Genomic DNA, 18,020 nt, shown 5'->3' with positions numbered 1-18,020 from the left:
ACCCTTAGCCGCGATTTTGCTCGTGGGGTGCACATCCTGCTTCCAACTCCCTCCCCCGCGCCCCAGGAAACATAGGCGATGATCCTGGACTTCATAGATCTGTCCTATTCTCGTGTGGTATCTACTCCAGCTTTACTGGGGTGTTGTCCGGGTGAAGTAAAATAGGGGAAGGGGTGGGGTGGAATATAAAATATACTTTGTTCTAGATCGAACAGGTGATCTTCAGCTCAAATTGTAGAATAGACTCTGCTAACCTCATGGGTCAGCACTCATTGAGTGACCAGCTTGAGCCACAATTGCAATTGTTGCTTCAAATTCCCTTAGCCATTTCTGTTCACACCTGTTACGTTAAAATATCATTATCCCCTTCCCTTCCCAAATTAGCACACTCACCTCCTGGCCGAAATTCTGGTTCAGAAAACTACCCTGTGAGTTTGAATGTCTCTTCTTTACAGATTTAGGGCCTAATCCGGTTCCAATGGAAATCAAAGCTTTATTATTTAATTCAGTAGGCTAGGACCAGGACCCTAAACTCTATCACCGACTAGTAAGTACTACTAATGAATGAGCACAGCTGAGGTTTCCAGAGGTTATGAAGAGGCAGTAAAGAAACCTATACGTCTCACTAGAAAAAAAGCATGACAATTACTTTCATAAACCAGGAGAAAATATTTATTAGATGTTGTCTACCAGATAGCATGCTAAGATAAATATGATTAAAGTGAAACCATGCTTTCCAGTCCTGTTTAATAAAGAAAAGGAGGGCAAGTAGTGTAGTAGAAACTTGGTGTTTTAGCAACTGTTTCTCTCCCTGGTCTGGAACAAATTAAAGGGAGAACACTAACCTCAGAAATAGTGTATTTCTAAAAATTTGGTACCTGACAAGTATCTCCTAAAATACTATAAGCTTAGAAAATGTTGTTTACTTTTTGCAATTGACAGCTCTTTGTGCATAGTCCTTTAATTACATCCTACCAGGGGGTCCAGTAGCCCTAACCTGAGCCCACAGAGTCCCATTAAAGAAAACTGAACTTCATAATTAGAAGATCTACCCCATAACACAGCCTGATACAGGATATGGCCCTTAATTGGTCCTTACTAACCTTTATAAATATTAAGTATAGAAAAATACCCTCAACTAATATTTAAAAGGAATTTTCCAAAATCACTATGTATTATTGAGGGTATTCTCCCAGAAAATGACATGAGTGTCCTTTAATCTATTTATCAGTCACAGCAAATGCTTTCCTGAAAGCTCTAACAGTATTGTTACAGCAGAAATAAAGGCATAAAAATATCTTCTTGCAAGCCAAGATCAACATTATGGTTTTAAAATTCATAGACAGTGGCTACAGTGTTTGGTGTAATTTGGGTGTTGCATCAGTAAAAATTTATTAACCTGGTCCACTTTCTCTTCAAATAGAACTGGAAAGTATTTGCAAGTTCAAAGAAATGAATATAGGCCTCAATTTCTAATCACTCATGCACATGCACACTATTCTGCCTACTGATAGAGGAAATCTGGCATTCACATTTTCACACATAGACTAATAAGAAAATAATTGAGATGCTATAAATTTTGAATGACCCCCCCCAAACACAATTGTGCTAAATTTACTAATTCTACAATCTATATACATTTCCCATGTGCATATGTTTAAGATCTGGCATTAAAGTTTACAGAAGTGGCGGACATTTCTGCTTCCTTTATCTATTAAACTTCAAACATAAGAATATGGAAGCTCTTCCATATGCTTTCTTATCATACTGGTTAAATACACATGCTAAAACTTTATTAAATGCTTCAACTTCTAAATTGTAAACCATTAACTTAGACAGCTCTTATACTGGAAGTAAAAGCCAGCTTCCATTAGCTTGAATGGGAGAATTCCTACCTCTGTTGAGAATTTCATGATAAATGATCTGCCAAGATAATTCATAAGGATAGTTTACCTTAAAAAGTGATTAAAGGTTTTAAGGAATGTACTAGAGATCCCTCTTCCGGTCTTAATTTATGAAATTGCAGAACTTGTATTTGACCCTAATTGTTACAAGGACATTTCTATCCCTTGAAAACATACCCATCAGTGTATTACATAAGTAATTACAAGTATCTACTAAGCTTAATGAAACGGGTCGAAGAACAGGCACTTCTAAATAGGTATGTTTGACTGAGTTTTTCCAAGTAGGTGTGTAGAGCACTGGATGGGCACTTAGGGCTGTATTTTTAAATCTGGAAAGTGTTTTAATCCCTACTCAATTTATATTTCCCCCCACTACTAGTAGAACAAAAGTAATCTTACTAGCAGTTCAAAGGTTTTTTACTCTTACTGTTGTGAAGAATAAAACTGCAATGTAGAGTAGTTTCACCAGAAAGTTAAACCAATATTTTGTCTGCACAATAGTGGGATTGTTTTGGCACCTGTATCGTACTAATCAGTTTTTGTTTTCAAACTTGGAGGGGCATTTGATCACACCTCCCCCCATCTTACTTTTTGTCCTTGGTATTCAGCTGTACCACCTTATTGTGTGTGTCCTGGGGAAAAGCAGATTATGTAACTTTTTATAGGTCTTGCAATATAGGCAGGAGATAGTTTACGCACTCTTTCTGACAGCATAGAGATTTCTCCCTAAATAAGCACAATTTAGTTAGTTCTAGTAGCATTTTACTGTGCACTACATAAATGGCTACACAAGATGCAAGGCAACAGTTTGTCTACAGTTTTAGCACTAATGTAACTAAATTGGTTAAAAGATGGAGTTATTTAAAATTGATGCAAAAAATGGACATGGACTAAGGCAGTAGGTCCAACCCAACTGTCACTGAACAAAGTGAGTTGGTTCTGTCTTTTAAGGAGTGTCTCTCCCCACTGTGGAATATCACTCAAGAGAATAACCTTACTCCGTAGCACTAATTCTCTAGCATCACCAAATACACATGTGCTGCTATGACGGGCTAAAAGAAATTTTTCTATAAGAGTGAAGACCCCCATCCTGAGAACCCATTAGGAAAAGACAGCTATACAATGATTTAATACTAAAATTGTTCTATACAGGTTTTAAAATATCCATTGAAATGAGGTTAGTTTATATGGTATTTTACTTTTTAAAGTAATTGTATAAATGCTAATTATTGCTAGAACAGGTTTCATCAAACTTTGCCACTTGCTATTCTGGTTAGTTCTAGATGTAGATTTTAGGCAATTGATACTTTTAAATCAAAACAGGTTGCATTTTATTAGCTCACATAGTTGAAAATATAAACAGCATAGACTGGAGGTTGTATGGCACTGAAATTCCACATGCAAAGTAACCACATCCTTGTGAGATGTAATTTAGCAGAATAAGATTCTTCTGTTTTTGAAGAGGAGTACAATCAGCCTGAACCTGTAATTGAAACTGATTTAACATCTCAACTGAGAAAGCTATTTACCAAATGGATTATAAACATTAGCCTTTGATCATTTAACTTGAGTTTGTATGGTCTTCTCAGTGATTTGATTTATTAGAGATATGTGGTATCTCTTACATCACTAATGAGTGTTTAAATCTGCAAATTTCTTTATTTTAGAACATCAGGTAATCTTTTTGGTGCAAGAGGGAACATTTAAAGACTCCATTAATTTAACGTAAGAGGAATGTAACCACAACTCATTCCTATGGAGATATAAAAATAAGTAAAGAGAAAATGTGCAGATTACAGTAATGACTGCCAATTTATAGTAATGATTGATAGGCAGTCTGACAGCAACTTATTGATAGTATCAGATAATTTATGGTAAGTTACACCTAAAGTAAACACTTTTTTCAGATATGAAAACTATCTAACAATTTAAATTCAGGTTAAATCCATATAGCCATGAGGTTATCTTGCAATACAGACATACTGACCACACACCAACAGGTGTTAAATTAGAAACTACAGACAAAAAATTTTTGACAATATACGGGAAAATGAGCAAGAAAAATCAGAAACATATTCTGTTCAGTGAAGACCATTAGTCCCTTTGTGTACACATTTAGTTTTATTGTAACAAAGCAACTTGTACACTTTAACGTTTAAAACTGAGCATCTTTCTTTCCTTTCCAGTGAACCAAAAAAAAAAAAAAAAAAAGAATTTAAAAATAAACAAGAACAAAATTACAATAGAGAATGTCAATTCCAAATAAGATCCTACAGGTTCTGCTGATTCTCCATCAAGTGGTAGGGCTCAAAGTCATCATTAGGAGAAGATTTTATTTTAAAAGTGTCATCTTAAACTGCAAGGATGTTTGTTAAACATCACAATAAACATGCCAAAGGAGAAGAAGCCATGTTGTCAAAATGCCCACTTAACCCACCCAAACATCTGAAACCCACCCTTGCTGACCTTCTATACCCCATTTTTTTTTAGTTTTTTTAATTTTTTTTAAACAAGAGAAAGTAGACAGACATGTTGGTAAATGCTAACTGTCCATATTCACATAGAGACACTGTAATCTCTGAGCCCAATATACAGAGAAAGAAGGAAAAAAGCTAGATTCTATGCACTACTACACAGGGGCCTAGCACTCTTCAGCTTCCAGCAGAGTGAAGGGAGCAGAAGGTTTTCTTTTTTCCCACAGAACATGGTGTGTTGATTCCATAAACAGTTTTTGTTTTGAGACAGAAAGGGATAAAAATGAACTTGGAACAGAAACTGGTAGAGATTTTCTTTTCCACTGTATTCTGCTCAGGGTATTTCCCCCAAAATAAATGGTGAATCATGGTGTAGAGGAGAGAAAAAGAGACCTCAAGAGAACAAGGCGACTGAGCACAAGGGTGGGGGAAAAAACAAACAAACAAACAAAAAAAAAAAACCAGCAACTTGCTCCCAGGGACTGGAGAAAAATTAAAAAGGTAAGAAAAGGAGGGGTGGGTGTTGGAATCCATCAGTGTTTAATTAGTCATCTTCTCCTTCATCTTCCTGTTGAAAGAAAAGAAACAGTTAACATCTAGTCACTTTTTGGAGGGTGGGGAGAGGGAAGGAGCGGGAGTCAGTACATTCAAACTCCAGACAGCCCTGACTTTCAAACAGCAATTAACCAGAATTTTTGACCCTCTAAAAAGTCCTGTGCAGATATTCTTGCAGGACTGGTTGAAAAGATCATGTTTTCTCCCCCTCCACATGGAAATAGGTAAGGCTGGATAAGGTTTGATCTCCATGTTATTGCTGGGACATATGATTTGGATGAAAATTGACAGAACTATTTGTTAGTGAATATTGAAGAGACTGCTAAGGGTACCCAGAGCTTTGAATAGGCAGTCTTAAAGAGTAGTAAAGTCTAAGTAAATAATCTACAAGATTAAATAAAATACTATTTAGATACTAACAAGAATATTGCTCAGCAGAGCTTAGTTACTGCATCTAAAATCAAGCACCTTATGTGTCTACGTGCACAGCGTCCAAAGCCTTCCCCATTGTTTGCCTCCAAGGCAGTTTCATGTACCTCAATAACAAAAGCCAAATGTGGTTAATAAATTAATTGTAACAAATGAAACAGTGCAACATTCCCAGTTACTGGGTGATAACTAATTCCAAACTTTAAATCACTGGAGATTGTGAGAGTAGCAGAGGTGAGGAGGTCATCCCTAGCACTCCCAAAATGAGGACACAACCACATAAAAATTGGCAACAGTCCAGAGTAAAGTGTATATAATAGGTGAAACCTGCTAAAAGTGGATGCATACAAAAAAATTTGCTATTTATGGAATAACGTTAAAACTGGCACTCAAATACCCAGTAACTCACTAATAAAAACCAGTTTGCCGAAAGAAAAAACAGGCTTTTGGATGAACTGGGGTATAAAACAGATCAATTTTCCTCATTTTTGCCAACGAGTTTCCTAAAGCTATCCATCTCCAAATTAAAGGCAGTACTTGCCCCCCCCACCAACTAAGTACACTAAAATCATTGCTCAAGCTGCAAGAACTGTTATCACCTATACAAACTCCCCTCTGAAAAACATAATAGCAGACTGTACAGTGTGTCAATAACACCTTAACATTTATCAACAAGATAAATTCAATGCTGAAACAGGATTTCCTAATTGGATCTATTCATCTCCTGGATCTGGAAACAATGTGTTCTCACCTCTCCTTCTTCTCCCTCATCATCATCTTCGTCTTCTTCCCCCTCATCTTCATCTCCTTCTTCATCAATATCCTCCAACCCTTCTTCCTCTTCATCATCATCATCATCTTCCTCTCCTTCACCTTCTTCATCATCCATATCAGGAACCTTAATTAAAAATACATATACAATGTTACTGCATTGATCAAATTAATTCTGACATTGCCACGAGAACACTGTTACAAACAGCTCAACTCTACACGTACCAAGTAGTATTGTAATGGATTTGGCCAGATGTCATCTTTGATGACTTCTCCTAGTTCATCAGCACCTGCATCAGAGTGGTCAGTGAACCAGGTAAAGAAACTTTCTGGTTCTTCATGCTGCCTCTTCCTACTGGCCTTGTTCTGTGTCTGGCTTGAGCGCTTTGTCAGGTCCTGAAAAAGAAGAGACAAAGTTAAGTATTTTCCTGAAAGAATTTCCTGACCATGTTTCACAAGATGCGTTTGGAGATGTGCTTATTTACGCAACCACATACTACTTGTTCTTTTTCAAGGAGAGGTGTGTAGGAGACAGATTATACAGAGCCCCAAGGGCATGTACTAGTTGACACCTCATAGCTATGAGTTTCAGCTACCATTTCTCATGAATAGGTTCAGTGCTAGTAAAAAAGCGCTCAATTTTTTGCTACTTTCTTCAGAATGTAAGTTTTCACTCCCTTTATTTCTAGCTTTCTCCACTGAAATATTGACAATTCAAAGAGACTACCTGTTGACCTTTGTTAATGTTCCCAGCCACACAGTGGCAAAGGTATGACGCAAACCATTTACTGAAGTGCTAATTTCAAAGACTTGTTAGAACTATTTAAATGCTAACATTAAGCACAAACAATTTAAGCAGCTCTCAAATTAGCCCATGCCGCTTTCCGCAGCTCCCATTGGTTGGGAACGGCAAACCGCAGCCACTGGGAGCTGCGGGCAGCCATGCCTGTGGACAGTCAAGGTAAACAAACTGTCTTGCGGCCGCCAGCACATTACCCTGATGGGCTGCCCACCACGACTCTAGGCCTTTTTATAAAACATTGTCTTAACACTCCACTCTTCCTTTTCTCTCCCCCTAGGATGGGCTTATCCTTGTTTTCTTCATAAAAAAGATAAATCCTTAATCTAAGTCTTTTATCCTTGGAGTTTTCCCCTTTTAAATTTCCTGTTTCCCCTTTGTAGCAATTGCAAGGGGGAAAGCATACAACTCACTTTTTATGCTACTACAACATATTCACTAGCAAGAGAATATAATAAGTTAACCTCACGCCTTTGAGACCAATACCTCTGTACTGTCCTGTCTTATACACCTGGAAAACATGACTTCAGAGGTAACTCTGGACCTTTTACTTCGTTGCTTAATGTGTACGGACTTCTAGCTGCTGCTTTGTTGAGACACTTTGCCCAGCATATACTTGTTTATGCAATTTTATGGACAGCAATAACTCAGCTTGTTTTAATAATTAGCTGAATGACCATAAGGTACTGCAAGATGTAAGTTATTGCTGGAAGACCCCAGAACACCAGAGGAAAATGCTAAAATTTTGACTGAAGTGTGATGCAGTTTTCCAACAGATCCAACTATGACGGATTCAAATAGACTCATTTGCAATATTGTAGTTTACTTTTGTGAGGTGCAGGAAATGAGCTCCTAATTCAGAAGTTCCACAAGATGTACATGTAACTTATGAACTACAAAGAAAGCATTAACTATATAGATGTAACTGGCAAATGCAAAAAAAACCAATTCATTAGATAAAAAGATTTGTTAGTTTCCTTACAAAGACCAAGTGGCCACCCAAACTTTTAGCATAATAATATTGAAATTGGAAAAGCAGCTGTAACCTGAAGTTTAAATTAGGCTTTGTTTACAATGAGAACTGTAGCACTGATGTTAGATCAACTGTGGGAGAATTCCCTAAAAAAGTTGGGAGTGCTAGTGTGAATTTGTTTTCTTTATAAAAGCACACACTTCACTGTGATTTCTAGGCCCACTCTGAGCAGTTGAACTGACATGCTTGTAGAAATACTGACAACTGGTCTTCACTAGCACTTCCACGGGTGCGCGACAAAGTCAGAGAATTAACTACAAGCTTCAGTGTAGATGCAGCCTCACCATATCCTTGGGTTTCATCCAGCAGGAATGGACTGGGTGTGTGTGTTTTTTCTTTTGCATCAAAGCACCGAGCACTCACTGACACTGTTTCAAGTGGAGCAATGATTTAATTCCTCCCCGCCCCAGTAAAGATACATGCCTTCCCAGATTTCCATTTGATCTCAGTTGATTTTGAAGATGGATCTCCACTCTCATTCAGATGAAACTCTTTGGAGAGAACTTTATTTTCAAAGTATGGATTCTCGTCAAAATACTGTAGAGTGGAAAGAATAAAGTTAGGATTGCATACTTGTCTATAGCACACCAGATATGTTAACTAAAAAACGTTAAGTACTATAAGTTTTGAAATATTAAGTTATGCTACTGTTCTCTGATGTAGGTTACATGCAAATAAAAATGGCAAAACATTAAACAGACTGTCCGTGATACTTACAAAATCTATTCTGTAACCTGATTTGATATCTTCAAACTCTGTCACCTCAACTCTGGTCAAATAATGCAGTGCCTCCTCATCTTCTTCCCCCAACAGTGCAGATACTATGGTAGAATTAGGAATCTTGCATCACAAAGCTATTTATATAGGTTATTTTGCAGCAAACATTATAAGAAAATGTCACAGAAAGTTGATTTAGTAGGACATTTAGTATATTGTTTACTTGTCCCAGCCCATCTATAGAGGAAGCTCAAAAGAGCCACTGGCTCTCAGCTCCCCAGAGGTCACTATCAAGTACTCTCTGCAATACAGTCCATAAAAGAGCACTGAAAAGGTTGTTGAAGGTGTATTCTCTTTCACTTAAGAGGATGGTAAAAAGTATAGTGGTGGAGTCCTAATAATGGCGATCAAGTTTGTTCTTGGATTCAAAACGCAAGTGGAAGAAAATCTTTGGGACAATAGAAGTAGAAATGGATAAACTGCTTCCGTTTGATAGCATTATCGCCTCAAAAGGAAGTTCTAGGCATGTAGTCAAACAGAAGCCAGTGTTGTTAATCGGGGGAAACAAAAATCTAAGAGCAATTTTCTCAACCAAAGGACTAAAAGGCGTACATAATGTAACAAACTTCCCTGATGCCCCTCCCAGCTCCACCCCCCCGCCACCAAAAAAAAAAAGGCACTGGGAACATACCTTGTGGGTGGTTGACAAATGTTGTTACCCAGAAGTTTGGGATTTTGGCGATCAGTTCTGACCTCTTCTGGAAGAATGGTTGGCGGAGTTTGTTGTATTTCTGTTCTACTTTCAAAATTTCCTCGCTTGCTTGTTCATTCAGTCTAAAGGAAAAGAAAGGTTCATGTTAACAACTGTATTATAGCATGGGGATCTGAAGTTTGAACAAAGTGCAAAATCAGTAGACAGTCCAAAACTAGAATGGATTATTTAATTAAACTAATCAACCCTGCCTGAAATATGTCAGCCAAAAACAAGGGGCCCAATCCTGCAAACACTATTTAGCTTGTACTATCGGGAGTAATCCCACTGACTTGACTGAAACTACACCACTAGTAAACGCTATGCTCTGGGGCATTTGCAGGGTTGGGCTCTAAATTGAAAGCAGCACACTATTAAAATTTGTAAATATCTAGTTTAGAAGGACCGGTGAACTTTGACACATGATACTGGATCAGATTCAAGCTCATTGCCCCTCCTCATATTATTTGCCAGAAAAACAAGATAAACACAAAATAAGTTTGTGTGCCACAAAGAGAACCTTTTAAGACCACAGAACTCTCTCTCTCTCTTTTTTTTTTTAAAATGGTTTGTTACACAGTAAAGTCCTAATCTTGCAAATGCTCCTCCCGGGCAGACTCCTATGTCCACTTGGAGGTTCATTAGTCAGTTTAGGAGGGTAGTGGGAAGGGTGTCTGTTTGCCAGGAAAAAGGTTGCAGGCATCAGGGCCTAAGCCGGCAGTGACCTGAGAAGATAGATAGATAGATTTTATAAAACATACAAGAGCCTAGAGTTTGGTGTATGCACTTTTAAATTAAATCTAGACATTTTACTAAGTCAATTTTCAGTTCTGCTTTTCACAAAGAAATGAAATCTTACAAAAATAAAATAAGTATTAACCTGCAAAAGGCAATGAGTGCCAGATGTATACTGTCAAAGCCATTTTAAAGCCATCACAATGTATTTCAAGTGTTAAAAGTCAAGTTCTATCTTAAGGCCCAGCTAGTTTACTTGTACACAGCTAAACAGGACACAAGATTGCACCTTCAAATGTCAAACCACTACTATACTTTTGAGATTTTGGAAAGTGTGAGAACAACTATGGTACATACGCTACTTCAGTTACGAAAGCATTTTTATTACAAGTTATTTTTTTCCAGTTCTGCTAAAACATAATTTAAATTATTGAAAAGTTTTTTTGTTAATAATTTACCTGTCTATTTCATTCTGTACTTCATCAATATGTTCAATTGCTTCCTGTTGCTCTTTTTCTGAAAGAAAAATAAATCCATCAAACTCCGTAAGTTACTGAAAAGAAGTCTCAATAATATATGACACCATTTGAGAAACAATCAGAAAAGTTTATTTTCACAACCTTTACCACTATTCTGGATGGCATTTAAATGATTATTTCCACTTGATACAACAAGGCTCACCAGACCTTGTAAAACTACCATTTTTTACTAACTGAACTTGCTAAGTGAAGTCTCTGAAGATTGGTGTAAAGCTTTGCTATCTTTTTCCTTTTTTCTTTAAAAAGGGCTCAAACCAGGTCCCGTGCTAATTCACAATATATTGTCACATACACTTGGTATTTTATAGCCCATCTGTTGAAACAACAATAGTTTAATAATTTACTAAAATTATACACCAAATCATTCTTTCTGAACTGAACACAGTTACAGAAATTGAATCAGTTAAGTGAACTGAATACTAAAGAAAAAATAAGATACAAAATGCTCATTAAAATAGTACAATTGGAAAGGCGGTTTTCCACAATTAACAGGCGCGTTTCGGAAGAGATGCGGGGAAATATGTCAAAACCACCATGAAGTGGACATTTTCTAATCAGAACTTTAACTCGGCAGAGGCTGTTGGAGCGCTTAATTAAGCAATGGCTGTTTGCCTAAAGTGTTTTAAGATTAACGAAAGGTAGCGGGAAGCAGCTGTAGAAGTGCGGCACAGGCACCCCTCCCCCGATTACTTTGCGAACACAGAGGATTTCGTGTGATGGGGTAGCTGTTTCCGGTGGGGGCCTCAGAGCCAAGCCCTACCCCCACCCTGCGGCCGGAGATGGGTAGATTGGTGTCGTCTTCTCTCCCCCGCCCCCATTACACAGGAAAACTCAGGTGCGGGAAGCACGTGTGTGAAAGGAACCGGGCACAGCGGAGAGCGGCTGGCCTGGAGGCTCGTTGCCATGAGCACCTCCACACCCCGCGCCAAACAGGCGAAGATCCATGGGTGGGGGAACCGACAGCCTTTACCGGGGGGCAAGTTCCCCCTACGGCGGCGACTGATGCAAACCCCACGCCACGGTGAACCGAGTACCGACCTTTGAGGACACACGGGCTGCTCGGATCGCACGTGGGGACGGGCGGGCAGCCGCATCCCGCTGCTGCACGAGTAGCGCGTGGCTCCCCAGTCGGGCGGGCCCCGCCAGCCACCGAGACAGCGCCGCTCTATCCCGGCGCTGCGCGGCCGGGCAGCACCATGCAGCAGTAGCGGCTCCGAGACCACAAGGCGGCGAAGCATCATGGCGGCGGCGGAGCACAATGAGGCTCCGCGGATGCTGCTCCAGGAGGGGGGGTCCCGCTGCTCCGCGCAGGCCGCAGCGCCCCCCGCCCGCGGAGAAGGAGGCCGGGCAGTACAGACAAAAGGGCTCTAACATGGCCTCCTCTTGCCGCGGCTGAGGCCTGCACATCCGCCCGGCCGACCCCGCGCTCTTCCCGCCTCCGGCCCGGCCGCGGCCCGTGTGGCTGGGGAAAATGGCGGTCGGTGCAGCGCCGTGCGGGGAGGAGGCCGCGGCGGCCGCCGCCATTCCCTTCCCTCCCCCGTCCCGGCCTCACCTGAGGTCTCGTCGGCCCCATCGTGGTTGGAGTTCAGCTCCTTCTTACTGACTTTGGCCGCCGGCGCCGACATGTTGGTGGCTGCGGAGCGCGGAGGGAGGGGGTTGTAACGGGACTGAGCGCAGGGGGGGCCGGGCACAGACTGCTGCTGCCGCCGCTCGGACTCCCTCCGCGGCCGGGACGCCTCCTCCTCCTCCTCCTCGGCCCGGACCTGGGGCTCCCGGATAAAAGGGGGCAACAGCGGCGCTCGGGCACCCTCACGCTATCGCCCCAGCCGGGACCAACGCCGCCTCCTCCTACTGCTGCTACTGCTGGCGAGGGGCGGGCAGCGTTGTGCGCAGGCGCAGCAACCCCCCCCCTCCGGGGCACAGGGGTACGAAGGCCACACTGCGCATGCGTAGCAATCCCCCTCTCCCGGCCACTGGGGAGGGGAGGCGCACACCGCAGGCGCAGAAAACACCGCTCTTGGGCATGTGAGACCAGCGCTGTTATGCGCAGGCGTAGACACCCCCTCCCGTCCTGAACATCCAGGGGCGGGCAGCTTTGTGCGCAGCCGCACCAGACTCCATGTGGGCCCCGCCTCCGCCGCCTGCCCCACGCTGTGCCCCCATTGGCCGCGCCTCGCGCACAGGGAGAGGGCGGACGGAGCTCAGTGCTAAGGCACCTAGGACGGCGCGAGAAGCGGGCGCGGGAGAGGGAAAGTGGGACAGCGGCGCGCGCTGTCCCGCTCCATCACACACGTGGCTGGTTCCGCCCGGCCTTCGACGGCTGTGCCCAGGGATGGGCTGCCGCGCCCCCAGGCGATGACCTTGCAGCTCTCTTGCCCCAAAACAGGCTCCAGCCCCTGGCCTTGCAGCTCCATAAGTGCCCGAGGGTTGGCCCCGCAGGTTTCCTGCCCAGTAAGGAGCTGGCGTGGTGGCCTATGCATGCCTGCTGTGGTAGCCATGCAGCCATGATAGTCACAACATCCGCTGTGTGCAACGTACACCTACCACCTCCTGCTCTGGCACAGTGGCCCAAGGGAAGAGTGTATCACAGGCTGTCTGAACTCTGTCCTGTACAATCTGTCACCACAGAAAAAGGATGTAGGCTTGAGGGAGCCACTGGTAGCTATGCAGCAATGTCACTCAGTAATGGGGTTCCGGGGTCACCTGACTGTTAATCACTCATAATAAGTGTGCTGCTTTGGGTTCTTTGTCCTTCTAAAGCCTAAACCCAACCTGTAACGTCTTCTGAAAGGTTAAGCTGAGAGGCACTGGTTGGCTCATAGAGTCAATAATTGGTTTTTGATATCTCAATTAGCAGTTCCTATCCAGTTGCAAGTGAATAACGAGCACAGGTCACTGCCATCTTGTTGCTATTTGAAAAGGCCTAGGCCACAGCTTCAAATGCTTCCGTTAGCCTGCGTCTCAACGAGCGTTTAGAGAGCTTTTCAATCGCATTCAGCTAACTTGATTGAGATAGCATAGGGCTTCTTAGGAGACTAGATATCGATTGTAAACACATTTTTTTTATGTTCTGGAGTTGCCGGTCATGGCTATGTAGTTACTGTTGAATTCCATTTTGCTCTTAAAACATGGATTCAATCACTTTGTTGTGTTTCATCCCCAAATGTACAGCGCTTATTCTTTGAGTAATTTAAACATACATCAGGTTAGAAGGTGATTCAGTGATTTGGGGGGGAGGGATAGCTCAGTGGTTTGAGTGTTGGCCTGCTAAACCCAGGCTTGTGAGCTCAATCCTTGAGGGGGCCACTTAGGGATCTGGGGCAAAAATTGGGGATTGGCCCTGCTGTAAGCAGGGGGTTGGACTAGATGACGACCTGAGGTCCCTTCCAACCCTGAGATTCTATGTTTCTATACCCTCATGTGCTCAGCACAGAGTAAGCAAACCAGAAGCTCATCTTTTCCACTGCATTTTTCAGTCTGCTGTTTCTCTGCCACTCTCTGGCCTCTTGCATTGTCCCTGGTTCTCTTGGTTTTCTTGCTCTCTTCTTTCGCCTCCTTTTCATATGGCTCTTCTCACACACTTTACCCAACATCCCAGTAACACTTCCCTGCCTGATCCCTCTCTCCCCCTCAGATGGTTCCTACTGTTGTCACTGCACTTTCTTCAGCTTTCTTCTCTCTGGGATTCCCCCTAAGAACTGCCATTCTCACCTCTCAAATTCCAACAGCCAAATCCCTCGTGTCACTCCCCAGTTGCTGTCTTTCACGTCCAAATCCCAGCTCTAACAGTCACCATTCCCAACTGTCCCGGAGTGTTCTGGAACTTTTCTATTTCTAATGTTCTAGCCCTGTTTGCTGTATGAATAGCTGCCAAGAGGAAAGGAACATCACTGTATTTGGTCTCATTACGTCTGTACGATAGCAATTGTTAGTACCATGGGTGAGCATGCTTATTGGCAGTCAGAAATGAGAAGCAAGGGACTGAAAGAGTCATGGAGACTAAATTATTTTCTCCTTCCTAGGGGTGTCTCTCCAGGGCACGGTTGAAGCATATCACTGAGGAGAAACTGCCTCATTCCCTGTGTGAATCTCCTAAGATCCATTATTGTTGCTGTCTTCATCTTCAGAGAGGGTAAGTGTGGCTTGTTTTTTTCCTTCTTTAATAGCTGGCTTCAAGTTTAATCGCTGGAGCCAGTCTATACGGCAAACAGTTATATCTGCTTGGATTGTCTCTGGCATAAACCATATATTTACCATTCACTGCAGTTCTTCAGATTTTCATATGAAGGGCTCCAAGTACCTAAAAACGTGGACATCTGTAGGAAAGCTACTTCCAAATGGGAACATCACAGTGGGAGAAGCCTCTGTCTACTCCTCACCCTGCATTTGAGTCTATGAATTATTTAGAGGCTTGGAAGGATTAGATTTTTGATAGATATCAATAAACATCTATTTCACCGTACACACACAAACTGACAAAAAGTATTTCCATCCATAATAACTGAAATATACAGGCAGGCAAAGTTAGAAAAATGCTACTTGAGAACGTATTAGAGTTTGATTTAACAATACGTACTTGGTATATTTTGACATGTGACGTTGATAATTTGTATTTTAATGGTTATAAAGTTTTAACTTTCTGAATTTCAGTGTCTTCTGTCACTAAATAATTTTTGCCTGACCACCCCGTTGCCTGAACCTCCCATACTTTCCCACAAGTGTGAACATTTAAATGGTTAAAAATAAAAAAAGCTTTAAAATAAACATCAGTATCCATTGAAATGATATTAAAAAAATTGATTCTGTCAAGCCTGATCATTCGGTATCCTGAGGCACATGATTAGTATGGCCCATTGATGCATCTAAGGTCTAGTAAGCTGGGATGCGCCGTCTTGAATGCCAACAACACATTGTAGTTCCTGGGTACTGATAAGAACATCCTATGAAACTGTTTACCTTTTACCAGAACTAGGTAATTAGCCTATGGGACCACAATATATTCATTAGAGAGAGAGAGAGAAATACTTGAAATGTTTGTATTTTTTTCCCCAAAAAAAGGTCAGGAAGCAAATTCAGATCTGTATATGCTCCATGCAGTGAGAGAAAGCTAGGAACTCACTGATCTTTTTGGAGGGATGGCCCAGTCTGTTATTCTTCCACTGCTACTTCTTGCTTTTTCTTTGATTCTGTTGGTTTCCCCTCTTGTTCCCTTCCTTTCACTCAGCTCTTCTGATGCACTCTTCCAAGCTTCCTAGTAATGCTTCCTCCTTGACTGCTCTTCTCTTCTCTTCTCTCTTCCCCTCACTTTTATCCTTCTCATGTCAGCTGACCAGTTCCAACTGTTGCTTTCAAGTGCCGTGGAACCTCCTGCTTCCAACAGTCTCTCTCTCCTCCTTTTCAAAGGGATATCACCCAACCATTCCAATCACTGTGTTTACAAAACTCCCATTGCTTTACAAGGGACCATGTGTAAACTGTAATAGTATATCACTCCTGTGTACCTTCCCAATCATTACAAGTCAGGGACTTTTTGCTCCTCTTCACTGTCAGATGTGACAGGGTGTAAAGTGATAGAGTAGCTCCTGAGTCCATGGAAGGATGAGAGCAGAGCGTACTCCCCATTTCAGGCAGCACTGGTTCACCTTCTGTCCTTGCTTCATGCATGTGCGCCCCCACACACGCTAGATATTAGAGTTCGGGTGTATGTGTGGGAGAGCTAGTAGCAACACAGCCCCTCTGTCATTTGATGTTATTGTTCCTCTGTGTAAGGATCCCAACATTTAATTGGCTTTTTCCCCCCATCTGATTGGTTTGAACACTTGATGTCACATATCTGCAGAGTTTGCGCTTAACATTTATGGCTATTTTGTCATATCAAGCACGTTCTAGAGTCACCGATGCCATAACAACACAGTTCTTAAGAGTTTAAAAATTAAATATTCAGAGTTGTCTCCTGCCACAGATTTCCAGCATTATTCAAAAACTGTCATCCAAAGCAGTTTCAATGCTTGAACAACAATGGAAGTATTAAAAGGAGCATACTACTTCTATGACACATATCTCTTGTCTGTTGACATTATTGGAGAAGATAAAGTGCTCATTTTGTGACCGTGACCAGACCATGCTTTTCTGAGCTCCGATTGCATCAAGATCACATTGAATATTACATGGCCTCATTTTTCACTTTTCTCTTTTGATTGTGTAAGGCTTGAATATGATACATAACGTAATGTAACTTTACTAAAACATGCTGCCCAAATAAGTATCTTCCCTAAGAGAGGTGAATGGGGGCTATGGCAGGTGGGCAGAGTCAATATTCCTGCTCTTGTCTGAACTTCAAATTGGACCATGAAGAAATACTTACTCGTCTACATCATATCTTTCAAACACAATACGTTTACCCTAGTGTTGTCACTAAGGGAGCTAGGCTGCAGAGGAGCCTTCAGGATGGCAGGGGGCTAGACGCATTGTGTCAGTAACACTTTATCAGAGGACTTATGAGAGTTTATTCCCATCTGCCTTTCTGTGTGGTATTGGCCTCTTTGGAGGTTGCTGCTGGCAATTGGTGGATGCAGAATTTGTGCAGACCTGTAACAACAATATCTTAATGGTATGCAATAATGATATAACAGCAGTTGTCAAACTGTGGGTGGGGACCCCAAAGTGGGTTGTGACCCCGTTTTAGTGGGGTCGCCAGGACTGGGGTTAGGCTTGCTGGGTACTGGGGTCCACATCCGGGTCCAAAGCCTGAGGCCCTGAGTGGTGGGGCTCAGGTTACAGGCCGCTTTGGCCCCACTGGGCTTGGGCTTTGGCCTCCCTCCCTCCCCCCGGGGTAGTGGGGCTTCAGTGAGCTCAGGCTTTGGTCCCCCCTCCTTGGATCATGTAGTAATTTTTGTTGTCAGAAGGGGGTCACGGTGCAATGAAGTTTGAGAACCCCGGTATATAATGATCTTCATTCTAAAGGATCCCAAAGGGCATTACAGGCATATACGCTGCAATCACTTTGTCCACCACTAAAACATGAGTCATGACAGCTGTTTAATAGAAATATTATTCTTTAATTTAGGACAGGAAGTAAAGAATATGATATCCAATTAAAACTTCAGGGGGACAAATATAATCAGACTGAAATTACTCAAATTGAAATTTAGCCAGGGCAATGGGACTGTCATTCCAATCTGGATCTGACTCACTACAAGCCAAATGATTTGTGCTTTCAAGAAAAGGGGAAAAAAACCTTTTCAGACAGACATCCAACCTCATCTACTCTTCAACGAAGAAATCCTTCTGATTGTACAGTATTTCTTTCAATA

The 18,020-nt window shown here is 42.1% G+C and overlaps 1 protein-coding gene across 1 annotated transcript; it reads right to left on the bottom strand.

The window, feature by feature from the left end:
* Nucleotides 1-3,208: 3,208 nt before the first annotated feature.
* Nucleotides 3,209-12,603, bottom strand: SET (SET nuclear proto-oncogene). The gene is made up of 8 exons (XM_084649686.1): nt 12,260-12,603; nt 10,627-10,684; nt 9,374-9,516; nt 8,683-8,786; nt 8,389-8,502; nt 6,359-6,529; nt 6,114-6,260; nt 3,209-4,946 (listed from the first exon to the last, which is right to left on the bottom strand). Exons 1-8 carry the CDS (start codon nt 12,330-12,332, stop codon nt 4,923-4,925), a joined length of 834 nt encoding a protein of 277 aa, XP_084505812.1. The 5' UTR covers nt 12,333-12,603; the 3' UTR covers nt 3,209-4,922.
* Nucleotides 12,604-18,020: the final 5,417 nt, after the last annotated feature.

The sequence above is a fragment of the Lepidochelys olivacea genome, assembly GCF_965140295.1.
Source record: "Lepidochelys olivacea isolate rLepOli2 genome assembly, chromosome: 16".
NCBI lineage: Eukaryota > Metazoa > Chordata > Testudines > Cheloniidae > Lepidochelys > Lepidochelys olivacea.
This window is presented reverse-complemented; position numbering and strand designations above follow the sequence as displayed.